This window comes from Colletotrichum aenigma, assembly GCF_013390185.1.
Source record: "Colletotrichum aenigma strain Cg56 chromosome Unknown KSG_Cg56_contig07, whole genome shotgun sequence".
In the NCBI taxonomy this organism is placed as follows: Eukaryota; Fungi; Ascomycota; class Sordariomycetes; order Glomerellales; family Glomerellaceae; genus Colletotrichum; species Colletotrichum aenigma.
The window spans coordinates 1,630,769-1,648,566 of NW_023500913.1; the positions used below are offsets into that span (position 1 = coordinate 1,630,769).

Here is a 17,798-nt window from a genome sequence, read left to right on the forward strand (position 1 = left end):
GGGAGAGGGAGGCGAGATTTCTAATGCTTTCGAGGAGGGGCTTTACACACAGGCTCTCCAGTGGACATTGCGGAGAGCCGACACCGGCTGAAATGGCAACTTGGCGCGAGGTGAGGGTCCCGGACGGTGGACTTCCCATTTGCTCTAGCTGCTGGATCTGGAAACTAATTTGCTTGAGTGGGAATGGTGTGTGGGTGCGCGGGCAAACCTTGAGTGTGTGGACATGTTGAGCAGATATTACCGCGAAAGACGGTGCGGTAGGCACTCTCTCTTGGCAATCATGTTGGGCAGACAGCTTTCTAAAGAAACAGAGAGAACGAAGATACAAGAAAAAAAAAGAAGAAGAAAAAAACAGAGGCAGCACGCGTAGAAACCTAGGTAGGCAGAGTAGATAGGCAGAGAGAGCTACCCATGGCGCAGCGACAGCTTAAAACGCCTGCAGCCCACCCCTTCGATACAACATTAGTCGGGTCTGCTAGAGCCCGTGGCGTCGAGCTCCCCAAGCGTCCCTTGCCGTCGAATCACAGCCCCACGGGAAGGTTGGGAAGCTCCAGACGAGGCGAGCTCTGAGTCCCGTCCTTTGCTCGGCGCACGGCGTACGGAGTAAGGTAACGAAGGAAGGGATCTTAGGTATGTGCCATACCATACCTTACCGTGCCGTACCGTACCTCACCATGCATGCATGCATATTGGACCTGAAAGTCTTGGCTCTCGTCTCTGCTTCTCCTCAGACCCTCTGGGCCCATCTTCATCATCGCGGCGCGTCTCCCCCACGAGGTTATCAATCTCATCTATTAGCCTCGCCTCTCCCTCATCTAGCGCCCGGTTAGAATTTCTCTTTTCTCTCTTCCTCTCTCTTCTTCCTTCTCTTTTCCTCCTCCTCTTATCCACCCCCAATTTCGCTCCAGTCGCCGCCGCCTCCAATCCGTCGTCATACTACTACTTACTCACTGCCACTGCCACTGCCACTGCCACTGCCACTGCCACTGCCACTGCCACTGCCACTACCACTACGCACCTGTTGGCTCCCTACTTGCTCAATTGCTGTCGCCGCCAACATGAGCTCGCCCCAGCAGCAGCCTCATGGCTCCGGCAGCCCTCGAGTGGGTTCCTTCAAGCGTCCTTCCGTCCTCAACCCCGACCACGATCCCTATCCCTTGACCACAAGAGGCAGCGGCGCCTTGGTCACTCTCATCAGGAACCGCTCCTCGGCCACTCTGCGCGAATCTCTCAAGAGCCCGGCCTACCATCAGCTGGGCCACGATGAGGACGATCACGAGGGCCAGTCGCTGCTGGGCTTCCTCCACAGGGACTCGGACGACGACCACCGCCGCTCCGCCGCCGAGGAGCGCCGACTGAGCGAGATCATCTTTGGCCCTCAGATGAGGAGTATGCGCCTTATCGGAAACAGCAACCCGCGCTATCAATGGGAACGCTACTGGAAGACCGAGGCCGAGCTCCAGGCCATGTCAAAGCCTATGTGAGTGTGTGCCATGGCTGCCTACCTACAGACCTACCTACCTTACCGTACCTTACCTCGCGATGCTCATGTCTGCCGCCAATGCACCTTGCCCACGTCCAAACACCACCAATTCGTAGAGACACAAAACCGTCCGTATCGAATCGAATGCTGACTGACGCCTCCGGCAACTGCCCAAAGACGCGAATATTACGAGAGAAACAATGACCTCATTCGCATGTACCTCTACATCGACCAGCTTCTGGATTCCTCAGTACCCCACGATCTGCTCAACGAGTACCACCAAGCTCTGGACGCCTCAGCATTTCGCCCGGTTGACGTGCCCCAAACCATCACCGAGGAGTCGCCAACTCCTACCTCCCCTCCGTCGCGCGGTGGCCCCGGCTATGGCAGCACTGCTTCAGTCCAAAACAGCAGCACGGAGCACAGCAGTTCGGCAAACAGCATTCAGCAAAAGGTAAAACGCACGCCAAAGGACATTTTTCGGCCCACCGAGTCCACCCCACTCCTAACGCTCAACGGCCACGACGAGGAGGAAGGTTTAGCCGAAGACGCAGACGCCCCCAAGCCCGAAATTCCCTGGCTCGAGGATGCCGATGTCGACAGCAGTGACCCCATCGTCACCCTCGCCATTTGGGTCAATTTCATTGCCAACGGCATCTTGCTGTTGGGGAAGATCATTGTCGTCTTCTCTGTCCCCTCCGTCTCCGTTCTCGCCAGCTTGGTCGACGCCGTTCTCGATTTCCTCAGCACCGCCATCGTGTGGACCACAACTAGACTCATTGCTGCCAGCCAAAATGACCAGCACTCGTACCCTGTTGGTAGACGACGGTGAGTCTCAATATTCTTTTCTATACCATAATTACCCCTTCTTTGTCATCACCCTCGTTCGCCTCCGCGTTACATCCCGCGAGACGTGTGCTGACTCGTTCCAGTCTCGAGCCTCTTGGCGTTCTGGTCTTCTCCATCGTCATGGTCACATCGTTCTGCCAGGTCGCTCTTGAAGCCATCCAACGCCTCATGTCGCCTGAACACGACATCATCCAATTGTAAGTCGCATCCACTGCTACGGTTCTCCAGCTCCGCTCCGCCGTTGTGCGACCGCTAACCATTCGGGAATACACAGAGGCATTCCGGCCATCGCCATCATGGTTGGGACCGTCGTCATCAAGGGCCTGTGCTGGCTCTGGTGCCGTGTGATCAAGAACTCCAGCGTTCGAGCCCTGTGAGTTGTGTTGCCGCCCCCTCCTTTGTCGCAACGTTGTTTACGTTGCCGACTCCTGATCGGCACATCTTTGAACTGGGGTTACTAACAATATACGCAGGGCGGACGATGCCATGACCGATGTCATTTTCAACACTGGCTCCATCCTTTTCCCCATCGTCGGCTTCTATGCCAAGATATGGTGGCTGGATGCTCTCGGCGGTCTTTTGCTTTCCGCTGTCGTAATTTTCAATTGGAGCCAAACTTCAATGCACCACGTTCGCAACCTGACGGGTTTCTCGGCCACTTCGGATGAAAGAAACCTCTGTGCGTACATGATTTCTCTTTGCTCTCTATTCCCTGCTACCCCTGTCGTTTCGTCTCCCCACAGTTGCTATAATTGGACCCTGCTATACCTCACCCATGCCAACCCCCTAAGCTTCCCGTTTGTTTGTTGCTCATTCCCTCCGCGCGTTTCCTTTGCAGCCATCCACTGCTGCAGCTGGATCTCGGGCATGTGGGCGGCGGCAATGCTACTGACCTTCAGACTTCATGGTCGTTCTGTCGGTGGCCAGGGCTGACCTAAGACAACAGTGCTCTACCTTACCATGCGCTTCGCAACGTCCATCAGGCAGATCCAAAACTTGCGCGCCTACCATGCCGGCGACAAGCTCTTCGTCGAAGTTGACATTGTCCTCTCGGCCAACATGCCGCTCAAGGACAGCCACGATCTCAGTGAGGTTTTGACCTACTTCCTGGAGTCGGTTCCCATTGTTGACCGGGCCTTTGTGCACGTCGACTACGCCACGTACAACGTCGACACACATATCACGCAATAATTCATATTGGATCTGGCGATGGTGTACGCCGACTACATGTCCAGTGCAGATCATTCCGGGAACGGTAGCCAAGCAGGGGGATGGTGGTAGCGGCCCGGGAGATGTGGTTCAACACAGAACAAGACACAGAAAAGGACGGACGGGACGGAAAAGAATAAAAAGGCAGCATCTCGGGTGGATCATGGATATTCTCCGGCGACTAAGTCTCGTCGACTTGAAATCGGAGGTTTGTTTAAAGGTGTCTCATTTTTCATGTTTTGTTTTAGCATTATGCATGGCCTTTCACTGGCCAAGGTGTGATCGGTTGGCAAGGGTCTGGCCGGCGCGTAATGTTTTGGAGACCCATCGTATCCTTTCCCGGCATACAACAAGTTCCAGGTGCATGATCCAGGAGCAAAGAGCGAGAGAGAGAGAGAGAGAGAGAGAAAGACGAGGCGCAAGCCGAAAATAACCTCTCACAGACGAGCCGGAATCTCATAGGGCAAAAAAGGCAGGGTGTCATTGTTTATCAGCGTGCGTATTTGTGGCGCACATGTACAATAGTAGTGTAGGATTGAAGGAATTCATGGAAAACAAAACACCCGGGCATGTGAGGAGCGTGTATCAGCAGCATCAAAGGCTTGAACACCAACCAACAAGAAACCAGGGGCGAGACGCTTGCTAGTTACTAGTTGGCTTTGAGCGGTCAACAACGCCGTCATGTCGAGACCTCCGTGTCCCACCGCCTTCTTCCTCCCGCCCCTCATCCTCAGAACTTAGTATGGAATGCCGTTGGTCAAGAGCTGGAATTGATCGTACACGCCAGTCGAATAGCTGTTGGCGCTTCTTCGGATCAAGTCCTTAACAAAGTCAGCCGCCTCGCGCTCGCTGCGCTCTAGCACGAAACGCTCCTTGAAGTGCTGTACACTCTCAGGCTTGAAGCACGGCAGACCAGAGTCCATCATCAGAAGCACAATCTGACTGAGCTTCTCGCAGTGCTGACGAGATGCAAGGAAGGCCTTGACACAGAGCTCCTCGAACCACTTGAAGGATTGGTGGTGAGGGCTGCCACCCATGACCGCCAGCATCTCCTGCGTCAGTTTGAACGGCGCGCGCTCGAACTTGATACCACCCGGAGCGATGTCAAAGCAGAAGCCGAAATCGATGTGCAGTATGTGGCCCGCGTCGTCGATCATGATGTTTCCGTTGTGCCTGTCCTTGAACTGCAGTAGGAAGGAGATGATGGAATAGGCCGCCATACTCTTTACAAAGTTGCTGCGGGCTTGCTGGAAGCGAAGCGAGTCTTCGTTGCCGTACTTGGAGATGAAGTAGTCGTACAAGCCGTTGACAGCCTCTCGCCCAAGCATATCTCGAGAGACAGAGTTGGGCAACACATCAATGACACCACAACCTGGGGCCGTCGCCGTGACACGGTATGGGTTGACATACACATCCAGGCCAACGTTGTGAAAGATGCCTCGGAAAGCAGCGATCATCTGCAGGGCGAGAACATCCTGTCTGCAGTCATCGCCGACCTTGAAGATGGCAGACTGCCACACCTCAATCGTGTTTTCTTGGGGCTGCTGGTTCTTCTTGTTCGCCTCTTCGAGCATGTCGTTGACTTCTTCGAGACCACCCATGGCTTTCTTGATGCGGAAAGTAGCCATGTACGGCGCCTTGGCGTGACTCTGGAGAGGCTTGCCCGACTTACGATCGATTCCGATGACAACGCCATCGGGGTTACTGGGGAGGTACACACCGACCTCGACCTTGATTTTGCGCAGCTCTTCCTCGATCTTCTGTGCTTTCTCCGGCTTTGGTTTTCCGACGTAAGGCTTCAACTTACCCGAAATGCCAGTGACCTCGTCGAAGAAGGAGAACTCGCGTTCGTAGAAGGTCCGATCAACGTCAGAGAAGCTTGAAATCATCTTCTCCATGACTTTGTCGAGAGTGGGCTTAATTGCATCGGGCTATGAAGTGGTCAGCGCTACATTTTGCTCCATATGTTGAGTGTAACCTACGATTGTGGCGTCGTCATCCTTGTACGCGTTGGCCTTCATGTTCCAAATGATCTGATGCGCGAATAACTGCGAGAATTGGGCGGTCTCGAGAATGTACCGTTCCACATAGCCCAAGGCGTCGTACCGTAAGGTCTGGACAATTTGTGGCACGTAGAAGAAGGTGACATCGCTGGAGTGGCTCTCCAAAGCCCTCATTGCATACTGGATCAAGAACGGGTGGTTCCGATAGGCAGGAAGAAAGTAGGTGGCGGCTGTGATTGGGTTCACGGGCGACCAGAACAGCAGATACTACGATGGTTAGCAGGAGACCATGTGATGGAGCGTGGAAAGAGACATACTTTTAGTTGGAAATTGACATCACTTGGCAAAGAACCGCCGAGAAGGATGGGCAAGCCCTCAGGTTCCGAGATGGCCTTCTGGGGGAAGTTGATTAAGAGCCATCTCACTTCGCGCTGAATACGGGGGTATGGGAATCGGGTAACGAGTTCAATGGCAATGGCGGGGTCTTCGGCCCATGCGACCTTGATCAGGGGGGTGAGGGAGGTCTGAAACTGTCAGTATGAAAACGTCGATACACAGTTGTGTACGCACCTCGATTGCAGCCTTTGTAGTTGACGCCTGCGCCTTTCCAGTCTCACCCAGAGGATGCACCCATACCGCCAATCGAGTCAGCTCGCTCTCCAGGAGCAGCACGAGCAATTGCTCTTTTGCCTGGAGCGACTTGATGCTGTCCACAGCGTGAGAGCCAATGAAAGCAACGCTCTTTAAAGCGGCCACGATATCAGTCAAGAGGCGAAGTTCCGTCTTGAGCTGAAGTATGTTGCTGCCAAAAGACCACCTCGGCGCGAACCTGAACCAGCTGAGGGCAGCCGATAGGCACTTCTCCTTCAGCCTCCACTGCGCGATGGCGCCAATTGTGGTACAGACATGCAACACCTTGAGTCCGAATAACACAAGCTGAAATCTGAGTTCTCGCGCCATCGGATGAGGTGTCGACGTCCGTATAGAATCTAGAGTCACGTCGAGGAGACGCAAGAAGATTCGTTGAACATCTGGACTGCCCAGTCGGGTTGCGTTGAAGTGGCTTCCAAAAAATTGCAGTAAGCGCATGTGTGGCGAGAGCAAGTTGTGCACTTGCTGCTTACGCTTCGCCAGAGCCTCCAGATCACTTGGCGCAAATTCCTCCTTGAGGAAGAATGGATCGGGATGCCTGTACTAAGGTGAGTGAAAAGATGTGGTAATGGGTAAGCCGACTTACGACATTGAAGGGTTGAAGAGGCCAAGCCCTTTATGAATGGTGCCCTCCCACTGCTGGGCGATCTCCGTGAGAAGTCTTGGCTCAAGGCGAGGGTTCTCGTTAATGACCCCTAACCAAAGAGAAACGCCCAGCTTGATTGATTGTTTTGTAAACATAGCAAATGGAATGCTGACGAGGTAGTGTGCGACAGCGGACTCATCACGGTCGCTGCGGCAGAGCAAGGCAGCAGCCCGGCGCAAGATGTCGCGAACCTCATTCAACGCTGTGTTCTTCTTGCTCTTGATTCGAGCCTCTACATGTGCCAGCGCAGTCGCGGCGTTGGCGCTTTCGCTGGCGGAGGAAACCGATGACTGCAAGAAAGACGCCCTACGATTCAATTGCATGAAGTTAACGAGCTCGTTACCGCGATCCGGCAGCGTCTCTCCGTATCGGTACTCTTGGCGAGTCGTGTACTGAGCAACGAAGTCGGAGCCAGTATTGATGTTGCAATCTCCGACGCGGTCAAGAGACTGCAGTCTTTGATCCGTCGAGGGTATGAGAGATCCGAGCTCGATCGCAAATGAACGGCCAAGGGAAATATGGCCATAGGCGCCTTCGTCATCAAATTCCGATAAGTATGTCTGAAGAAGCCCCTTGATGTCGAGAGGAGCAATGCTAATTACGCTAGACACCCATTGTTTTGCTTTGCGATTCAAAATGTCCAAAGTGTGGCGTCTGAAGCTGTAGTCGTCGGACAGCTCAACAGACACGTCCCCAAGGCTGGACGTGAATTTTGACCGTGGGGCATAGAGGTCCGTTTCTGCCTCGAGGCAACTTGACCACATCAATGACAGGAGCTCCAGAAGAGCGAAGAGAGAGGATCTATGGCACAACGCCGATGGCACTTGGCTGACGATACGGTCAGCGCAACTGAAGGCTGCTTGCTGAACGCGCTCGATCCGGTAGCAGCAGCCGCAGAAGATTGCAACGAGCTGACTGGCAGCGTATTGGGCTGAAAAGGTGGCATCGGCACCGCCCAGAGTCTTGCGTAGATACTTGTCTACCACTGCGGCGGCAATGCCCTCCATGGTACTGCTAACTTCCCCTTTACGCATGCTGGGTTCCAGGAAGTATGAGAGAGCTTTTGTGCAGTCTCCGGCATCAGCTCGAAGGCTCTCAACCAAATAGGCTGCCTGCAGGAAGATCACCTTGCGGTAACTCAAACCCTTAATCTCTGTGGTCTTGCTAGGGATCAATTCGGTGAGTTGTCTCTTCTGCATCGTCTCCCTGTCGTTGCTCATCCCTCGACGCAAGACGGTGTTTAGCTCGATGTCACTCTCGATCTGCTCGCCTCGTTGTTCGGCGACGAGTGGTGGCGAATGTACAGCCATAACCCGCAGCTCGTTGAGATATCTCTTGCCCATGTCGGTCTGTGTCGTAAAGCCATGGACAACAATGTTGAACCACGCATCTCTGACTAAGGAGTGCGAATCATCGTCGGTGACAGAGGTGAAGGCAAGATCGTTAGTGGACATGAGGACAGCTAGTGGGTGCAACAGCTCGGCTATCTCGCGAGCGGCTAGCTGCACATCGGCCTCCTTGGTATGGTTGGACTGATGTACATCGCCCATAGAGATGATGCTCTCTAGCAAGTACTCCCAGTAAATTTCGTACAGAGGTGAGTCTTTGTACAAGTTTGCCGATATATACGTCCTCGCCTTCATCACAGCCACCAGGAGGAAGTCCTTGTGATCGACGACCCCAATGTGGCAAATTCGGGAGAACACCTTTAACAGCGATCGGAATTCAAGCTGTCCACCTTGCAGCGCGAGGGCGGCGGCGCCGATGATGATCTGAGCGTCGACGCTGCTATTCACCTTGTCGATCTTCTGCAACAACATCGTTTGCGCCAAAGCAGTGATCTTCTCATCGTTACAAGCTGTTGCAATGCCACAGATGGCTTGGACGACGTTTCCATAGACCATAGCTGTTTCTTCCTCGCCGGTGATTGCAAGAGAGATGCTGCTACCAGTTGACTGCCTGTTGGGGTAAATGGCATTGGCACCGTCTATACTCAAGTCGCCGTTGGTGCCGTTAGCCATGGATCTGTCGGAACCGGGACTTAACACGTTCCCGAGAGTGTAGAGAGTTGTAATGACGGCATCGTGAGAAAGCATTTTCAATACGTAAGCCAGACTCTTAGAAGCAACGGCAACAGTGCGGGCATGGGGTGCGCTTTGGACGATGAATCGAGGCAAAAGCCTGCTTGCGGTTGTAGCGTAAGTCGGTGAGACCTTGCACGCCAACGCGATAGATCTCAGAACAGTCGCCGCCAAGGCTTCGTCCGCCATCTGAAGGGGGTCGGCAAGTGTCTCTTCTAGCCATCCGATGAGGTTGTCGACGTCAGCTACCTCCTCATTTATGAGCGCGCAGTTGAGATAGCTAACGAGAGTGGCTGACTTTACAGCAAAGGCAAGTCTTTGCTGCCATGACGACCCGAGTTGAAGATAATCAGCGGTCGCCTCCAAGTAGTTCATTTGTTCCATAGCAATGGCGGTGTACATATCGAGAGACCGGTAGTCAGCATCCGGGCTTCGAGGCGAGCCTGGCCTGTAGGCACCGTCTCCTGACATGAGCAGGTCGAGGATATGAGTGCCTCGCAAGAGAGATGCATCGGTGACAAGGAGCGACGTGCCAGCAACTAGAAGCCACATGTAGCTACGCTGTAAGAGAACAGCTCCCAGGGGCCGTCCGGCAGCAGAATAGTGACGAAGGTAACGTTTCCACTCTTTGGCATGTCGGTCTGCAGATTGCGAGTTTCGGATCGTCGAGAAAGCCGTCTCAACAGCAGTCAAGAATGGCTGCTGCAGGATGTCCCTGAATCGTGTAATCAGAGAGTATCTGCCACCGGCTCTCCAAAAGTCCGCCTGCGCCGAGGCTGCATCAAGGAAGCCCAACAGCGACACGGCAATCGTCGCTGTTCTAATGGCGTCCTCCAAATTCGGGTCCTCGTCGTCTGCCCCTGGGGGTACAACGCGGCCCGCAACATGATCGCAGGCATTCACGAAAGCCCATATGTTGTCTGAGACCTCTTCATGTAAGTCGTCGTACTGGGAACCGAGAGAGAGTAGCGCAGCCGTGACATGGAAAGCGAGTGCTTCGGTCGGGGATGGCTCGACCTTGCGGAAGAAGGGCGACGGCGAGAAAACCTGGATGTGTGCCTCGAGAACGTATGGGGTCAACTGGTGGACGAGTTTTTGGGCGCTCTGGCTTGTTTGGATGGCAGGGGCGGCTTTGCACAACGACAGCAGAACCTCGAATTCGCGGATCGTCTACAGAATAAGGGGGTACGTGTTAGCTGCGGATCTTGAGGAACAACGGCACAATGACCAAGGCCTAGTACCATGGGCTGTCTCCCCAGCGACGTGGAAGCCTGTTTTGCCGAGTAGCCATTGACTCCCTTGCCAGAGGACTGGGTGGCCTTGCATAGTTTGTCGAGATCGGACCGATCAAAGGATGTTTTGGAGCTGGCAGCGGACAGAGACGCGATCTTCTCGAGCGCTCGCTGCCGAATGTCGCGGGTCATTTTCGCTGCCGTAAAGGGTGCAAGACCCTTTAAAGAGGGTGTACCGTCACCGGCTGGACGTGATAAATAGTATTCGTTAATTAATGAAGCTTTTCGTGGTAGCGGTATCCAGGAAGGTATGATCCTTTGCCTGCCTTGCTGCAACTGCGCGGTGACGATGGCTACACCTGACGTGCTTCCCCCCAAATAATATCCCGTTCATCTGAAAGCCACTCATCCCTGCACCTACCTCCCCTGGCGCCCGCCAATTACTGTTGTACACTAGGCGCAGGCAAGATGTCGGTGCTGAGCCAGCTCATTTCCGTCCAGTCTTAGTCAGCAATAAAACTACCAGCTACCCCTGCCATTACCAGCTTGCAGCTCCCACCTCCACCTGGCAAGGCTGCCAGCTTGACGCGTGCGTAGTCCACTACAATTGACCTCAATCATCATCGTCGCAGCCTTGACCTCCATCATAGCAAAGACATTCCCCGCATTCCCAACGAACCGACGGGCATACACGTACGCCTTGGACGAAACGAGATACCTTCACGAACAGTAACGAATCCTCTTTCTCTCTTTCCTTCCTAACGATAATACCGCAACGATGGCTGCCATGTTCAGCCAAAATCCCCTGATGAACGGGCCCAACTACTCCTTCTCCGATGCCCCGAAGAGCGTCAACGGTGAATTCAGAGAGCACCGCTTCAACCCGTAAGAAAGCTCCCTCATTCTAAAACTCCTCCCTTACAGACGTTTGGACTTTCTGAGGGCTAATCAATTCCGCAAACAGGTACACCGACAATGGCGGCTCGACCCTGGCCATCGCCGGTGCCGACTACGCCATCATGGCCGGCGACACCCGTAGCACCTCAGGCTATAGCATCAACTCCAGATACACCCCCAAAGTCTTCAAGATCGGCGGAACGACCTCATCACAAGAAGACGCTACCATTCTGCTCTCCGTCGTTGGCTTCGCCGCCGACGGCGAAGCTCTCAAGGACCGTCTCGACACCATCTGCAAGATCTACCGTTACCGTCACGGTAAGCCCATGAGTGTCACCGCCTGCGCAAAGCGCCTCTCCACCATCCTCTACCAGAAGCGCTTCTTCCCATACTACGTCTACGCAATTCTCGGCGGCCTCGACGAGGATGGCGTTGGCGCTGTCTTCTCTTACGATCCCGTCGGAAGTTACGAGCGCGAGCAAAGCCGTGCTGGCGGTGCTGCCGCCAGCTTGATCACCCCCTTCCTCGACAACCAGGTCAACTTCAAGAACCAGTACGTCCCGGGTAGCGGTGTGGGCCACGAGCTGCAGGAGCGTCCTCGCGTTCCCTTGGAGCGGAAGGAGGCCGAGATACTTGTCAAGGATGCGTTTGACGGAGCTGTGGAGAGACACATCGAGGTCGGTGATCATTTGCAGATGATGATTATTACCAAGAATGGAGTCGAGGAGGTTCTTCTGCCCTTGAAGAAGGATTAAGGTCGCCTGAACTCGGGACCGGGGTAGTTGTACAACACGAGGCAGGTAGCAATTTCAGACAGCATCATCGCCGGTTCAGCTGACCAAACATCACCAATGGATCAATCAAGTGCCCTTTTGTCCTTCCCAAAGCAGTATTCAACGTTCGCCTTGTCGAATGACGTGGCAGTTCCCCTGATCATCAATCTCGAGTCGGCCAGTGAAGTGGAAACATAGAGATTGAGTCGCATACCGGGCTGTTTGTGACTTTTCATGGAGGGAGGCGCCAGCCTTGGGTGGGCTTCTACCAGGCGCCAACATGCCGAATGGCGTTGAGCAACGCAACTGCCTATTCAGCACTGTCTATGGTTCATATGCAATCCCCCAGCTTGTCGGAGGCGACTACGAATACGATGGATTTGCTGCATAATCCGCAGTCCGGTCAGAAACCCTAACATCGATTGAACGGCAGACTGAGGTAGCGGGCAGAGCCTTTGCAGTCGACGAAAATTGCTCGTATTAGTTTCCATTCTAGGCAATGTCGTCGTTCTCACGGGCGACGGCAGCCTAGGCCCATGTCCGCTACAGATTTAAATTCACAGCTCAACACTAGGGGCCCATAGGCGATGCCTCGCAGTCTGGATTCCGTCTTCTATTGGATGCGTTCCGTCGTCCCTGTCAGATGACGGGCTGTCCCGAATAAGCGAGGCTCTTGGGTCACAGACGAATCAAGGCGTCCATAAACGGTCTCGGTTGACGTCTCGGTAGCTCACGGGGAGGGCTGTTGACGAAGGCGAGACATGTCGTTGCCGGGTTTTCGGAAGGTCCATGTGCGCCACAGACGATGCTCCTGAGGATCACGGTCGACTTGTCACTTTGCTCAGGGGTCAACAACGATTCCGGAGGCTTAGCTGAACCAGTCAAGTCGGCAGGTATCCGCATATAGTCGTAGAACATGAGGTTAGTTGCCACAGCCAATAACGGTGCTCCCGCTCAACAGGGCCCTGGCGTTCAGGAATCCCGACGGCTCATTCGCGGTTCGAACGAGAATGGGGAGTCACAACTAGGGTCTAGTCTGACGACAGCCCAACATTCGGACTAGGCGAATGTGTCTCCGCCGGAGGGTTGATGGGGATGTGGTGAGCAGCTTTCCATCATTGCCACGACCGCGCGATGCAGAGTTGCGGACTGCAGACCGCTCCAGATACCCGGAAAAACGAAACGCAGCTGACAAGTAACTGGAAAAAGAAGCCTAAACATGCTACTGCAGTAAGCTTGTTCAAGCAGGACGTATACTTCCCGAGGAACGCGATCTTCATCGAAACTTCCTCAAAGAACCCAACAAAGCCACAGCACCGCCGCATCTTTCGGTAGTAGTTGAAACCAGGTGGTCTGCTATGTGTTTGCCACCCGGCGGCGGCGACGGGACGAAAAGACAGGATGGCCCTGACCAGCTGAACTTCATCCCCCCCCTGCCCCCCTTGTTGCGACGGTGGCATGGCGGTTTTGCGTTGGAATCCTCGCGGGGCTGGACGAGCTTCTGCTTGATCAGTGCGTAAGGGCATCTGACAAGTCAAGCCGCCGCACCAATGTCCGATCGCCGGCTCGCGCCGGCAGCGGGGATGATGCCGACTTGGTTGCAAGACGAAGGTGTGTGTGTCTCTCTGTGGGCAGCGGCAGATCAGGGGATTCGCCCCCGTCAGGCTCTCTAGGCGACTTATACGGCTCAGTCTTACGTATGCCTGGTGCCAAGCATTGAAGAGTTGTAGAAACATACCGCAGAAACACACTGGCCGGTTGTCGCACATCGTCGTCAGATGTGCATGAGATTTGCAGAGGATCATCACTTACTATGGCTAGACGTGGCTGAAGAAGCTCAGAGTGTGGCTTGCCAGGACATGGTTCCAATGCTTGTGGAGGTCAGCCGGATGATTGGGCATCTGGCACCCAAGTCCCTAACTCAGGTTACCCCCCAAAGTTAGACGTCGACTCATTCCTCACTGGTAATAGCTAAAGCAACTGGTTGGCCTTCACGAACGTGGGTGATGGTCTCGGACGCATGGATCACCCGGCGAGTGACATTGCAGAACGTTCTTGACGCCGACGTTGGTATGTCGCCACCGAAAGGTTTCGCCGGAAGGAGTCCTGCGCGAGGCTGTCAAAAGTCGACGCCGGACGACGACGCGAGTGGACTGCTGGCTGGACAGCGATCGTTGAGGCGGCAATGTATGGGTGTATCATCAGACCAAGCCATGGCAGTTGACGACCAGAAGCACATGTTCGGTGCACTAGGCAGGATGTGGTTTGAGATGCGAACGAGCCCAAGCAGGGCTTTCGAACGCAAACCTAACCACCTAGCGCTGTCTCTGCTCAAATCAGATAACAACTGGATGTCACTTCTACGTCCGCGAGCACGTAAGCGGCACGTAATTATCGGGTGCACTACCTAGTATGCCACCAACGAGAAGCGGTTTCAACACCTGTAAGGTGATCATAAACGCGGGAAACCATCTCCTGACGCCTCGGGTATTGTGCAAATCCGTATTGATCTTACATAGCGTGCTCTCGAAGTTGCAAAAATGTTCATTCGCCGCTTGGAGGCTCTCGGGCACTTGCCATATGAATCCTCTTGCATGCGCTGGCACACATCAACTAGAGTGCATTAGCCAGCCCAGCAACCCAGCAGCAGGGGGGGGGGGACTATAGACAGCCAGGATTACTAGTGAGACGACCTCAATGTCGTCATAACGGTCTCATGGGTGACGCAAATGCGAGAAAAACCTACGCCGCAAAGTACGGACAAACATACAGGTACTCAACCATTTAATTTTCTTCGGTGTCGGTCGGCCGAGTATGATAGAAGGCTAGTGAGTGCATTGTAACATGGACGGTGCTGCTATTCTAGTGCCGCAAGATGCAACTGGGCCGTTGAATGGATATAATTAAGTTGCGTGAGAGGGTGCAAAAAAAAAAAAAAAAAAAAAAAAAGAAGGGAGGCCAGTTCCAACTGCCATTAGAGTTCGAATAAGGAGGGTTGACAGACAGATTTGGGCCTTGTCTCCTGGCTGGGATGGCAGGCTGAAGACCAAGACCCTGGGCGTCTGTTGCAACATGGGCGGGATGAAGGCTGGCAGGAGTTTCCAAGCATGATCTCAAGGCAAGATCATAATGATGCGAAAGCAGTGCAGGCAGTGACGAGTCTTGAAGGATGCGATGAAGATCTCGGGCACATAGGTTAATGATCGGCGCCGGTCAAGGAAGGCTTGGTCAGTGTGGCAAATTGTCCGACCGGCAAGCCGCATCCCTGGGCGGCGCATGCATGGTCGCGGTGGTTCGGCGGCTTCCTGGTCAGTGGAGAGCCGGCAACATGGGCGGGCTTCACCCAGGAGCGGATTCCATGATTTCGGCGAGCCACATATCCGAATGAAGTGGCTGTTGGTTTGGAGTTGGCTTCTCCACGGAGTAAAAGATCCGGTCGTTGCAAGCTTGAATAGGCAAGTTGAAGTCGAGGATGCTCATTGGATCCAGATTATGTATTTTTTTTGGGCAGATGGTACGGATACGGGCGAGGGTCCATGTGTAGCTCGAGCGTTGAGGTTCAGGATTGTCAGGAACAGGGTTTCAAGGACGGCTTCGCGGTTCTGACGGGTGCAGAGAAGGGATTTGCCACAGAGAATTCGAGATGGCGGGCGGCAGAGGGAGGCACAGGGAACCAGGGATTCCATGGTGGGATGAATTGGAGGGGAGGCGGGGGGGGGGGAACGATTGACGGAGCGAGGCTGCGAGAAAGTTTGAGCGCTAGGCACTACTTCCGTGGAAGGCGGCAGGGGTTTGCAATATTCGGAGTGGATGTCAAAGGAAAAAAATCGAAAAGTTTGGAGATTCCCATGTTTCTGTGTCTGGACGTCGTCAAAAACTGGTGCTGCCAGGTCAGGGTCCACTGGCGTCAAGGTCACTACTGGCTGCATGCAAAGGAGGGGGGGAACTGATCAGGGGACCGGCGACGGTGCTTCGGGATCAGGTACGTCGTCGGTACACGAATCGATACTTTGGGCCATCAATTGGCAATTACAGTGACGACAGTGCGGTGTCAGTGGGGGGAATGGACGGGAGGGTTCAGGGAAGACGAGGCGAGCAGCGGGCAGGTACGTAGTCAGAACCCTATGTATGTACATTCGTACCTTAGGGTATCCGTCGTGTCAAGGAAATGGCCAAGTCGAGGCAAGGCAAGGCAGGGCGAAGGCAGGCCAAGACAGGGCCAGGAAAAGCAGGGCAAGGCGAGACAATGCAAGACAGGACGGACACAGACAAGTTGCGCTGAAGCCGGAGTGAATGCCGGTTTCCAATAGGAACATTGGGATAGACGTCGCCCAACGGCACGGGAGACGCACATGTTCATGCTGAGGTAGGTGGCAGACGAATAATTACCCACCCTACAACACTAAGGTACTGCGTAAAGTAACCACCAACACCTTTGTACTCTGTAGGTACGGAGACTGCGCGCGATACGGTCTTCATCTATGATCGTGGGGCGTCTTGTGGGGTCCAGATGCCAGACCTGAAGTGCCCTGGATTTCCCACTGTGAAAAACCGACTCGTACCTGGGTTCCCTGCCCTGCACCGGCCTGGATGTGAAAAGTGTGGGGTCCACTCAGACTCGGGTGCGAATTAGCAGCATTAGATGGCCCGCGGCGGGAGCACCGCATTTCTTGTCTTCCGCCCCGGTCTTCGCTTGCTCCAACTCGCTGCCCTTCCCTCACCTCACCTGGCCCCCCGTGTGCCGCCCGACAACCTTCCATCCTCCTCCTTCTCCTCCTCCTCCTCCTTCTCTTCTCAGGTACAGAGTAGGTTGGTTCTGCTCTTCGGCCCAGCCACTCACCTTACACGGAACAAACACAAGCAGACCACCACCCACAAAATCACGTCCAGGCACACAGGCACAGGCAATACCCTCGGCCGTCCTCCCAAAATTGCGGGACATGACTCCACGTACTTTTGCCTTCACCGGTTGCCGCCGTTCGCGAGGCATCCCGGAACGAAACAATTCTGGCCTTGGGACCCCTCACCCTCATCAGACCACCTGTGGGCGAAGGGCCAATGATAGGCCGCCCGCGCCAGAAATTTCTCTAGATATGCCAGATGGGTTCTGGGTAAGGGGAGAACGGTCTAGACCACCGGCCCCCCCGCACCCACCACGACACTCACGGTCCCTGAAGTACCAGCCATGCGGCTGACAGCTTGACATACCGCCGCAGCATAGGTAGTCACAAGTCCTAGCCCGAGCCTGGCCCTTTGCCGCTCTCCTGCTCCTGCAGTACGCGGCGAGACGAGCCTCTAATCTTATTTCGCCTGCCACCTCCTGCAGCATTGCGACCCTGACACTCCCGCCCATCGAGACATTGTTGCCAGATCGCACCTTGCCGAACCACGCCATCCCACCACGTCCAGCTTGCTTGCTCGCTTGCTTACGGCGGGGTACGATGGATGCAGTCTTTGCTCCCTCCGCCTGGTCCGACTTTTGCAGGCCTACCACGCGCTATTCGTAAATGGCCCTCCGCTTGCTTCCAGCAACACAATAGGCCCCTTGTTTGGGCCTGACAGGAACAACGGTAGTGTCATGGCCTGGGCCAGTCCATTGTCCGTCTGAGACGACGGACGGAAAGCCCATGCGTGTCCCGAGCCGCGTATCCGCCATAGTTTTTTTCCCACCCAGTTCAGAACAAAAGTCATGTTGGCTGGTATGTTCAAATACGTCATGACTCCAAAGGGGGCGTCAGGGAGCACAATGAGGCATTGGGTATGGCGGTTTCGCTGTGGACGACTGGGCGTACTATTCCAAATTGCCGAGAGACCAACGGTCGACGGAGACGGGCGGAAGGTCGAAAGACAGAGAGACATGAGACCTCTTCCAATGCCTATCGACCACCCACGAAGTACATGCAGACCTCGCGTGTTTCTGGCGGATAAGATCGCGCTCATCATCAATTCCGGCCTGGGAGTCTGCATCATTCCG

At 54.6% G+C, this 17,798-nt stretch overlaps 4 protein-coding genes across 4 annotated transcripts; 2 read left to right on the plus strand and 2 right to left on the minus strand.

Moving 5' to 3' along the window:
- Positions 1–1,058: 1,058 nt before the first annotated feature.
- On the plus strand, positions 1,059–3,523 carry MTP7-0 (Metal tolerance protein 7; the record flags this gene model as incomplete). Its single annotated transcript, XM_037325953.1, has 6 exons — positions 1,059–1,480; positions 1,661–2,311; positions 2,416–2,529; positions 2,607–2,705; positions 2,806–3,011; positions 3,279–3,523. 6 exons carry the CDS (start codon positions 1,059–1,061, stop codon positions 3,521–3,523), a joined length of 1,737 nt encoding a protein of 578 aa, XP_037175297.1.
- Positions 3,524–4,278: 755 nt separating this feature from the next.
- On the minus strand, positions 4,279–10,346 carry STT4 (Phosphatidylinositol 4-kinase STT4; the record flags this gene model as incomplete). The annotated part of the gene is made up of 6 exons (XM_037325954.1): positions 4,279–5,472; positions 5,524–5,811; positions 5,862–6,068; positions 6,115–6,733; positions 6,782–10,092; positions 10,164–10,346. The coding sequence occupies 6 exons, from the start codon at positions 10,344–10,346 to the stop codon at positions 4,279–4,281; spliced, it is 5,802 nt and encodes a 1,933-aa protein (XP_037175296.1).
- A 586-nt stretch (positions 10,347–10,932) lies between these two features.
- On the plus strand, positions 10,933–11,806 carry PRE7 (Proteasome subunit beta type-6; the record flags this gene model as incomplete). The annotated part of the gene is made up of 2 exons (XM_037325955.1): positions 10,933–11,039; positions 11,119–11,806. The coding sequence occupies 2 exons, from the start codon at positions 10,933–10,935 to the stop codon at positions 11,804–11,806; spliced, it is 795 nt and encodes a 264-aa protein (XP_037175963.1).
- A 1,527-nt stretch (positions 11,807–13,333) lies between these two features.
- Positions 13,334–13,779, minus strand: CGCA056_v010709 (uncharacterized protein; the record flags this gene model as incomplete). The annotated part of the gene is made up of 3 exons (XM_037325956.1): positions 13,334–13,493; positions 13,620–13,695; positions 13,746–13,779. 3 exons carry the CDS (start codon positions 13,777–13,779, stop codon positions 13,334–13,336), a joined length of 270 nt encoding a protein of 89 aa, XP_037175962.1.
- Between the last annotated feature and the right edge of the window lie 4,019 nt (positions 13,780–17,798).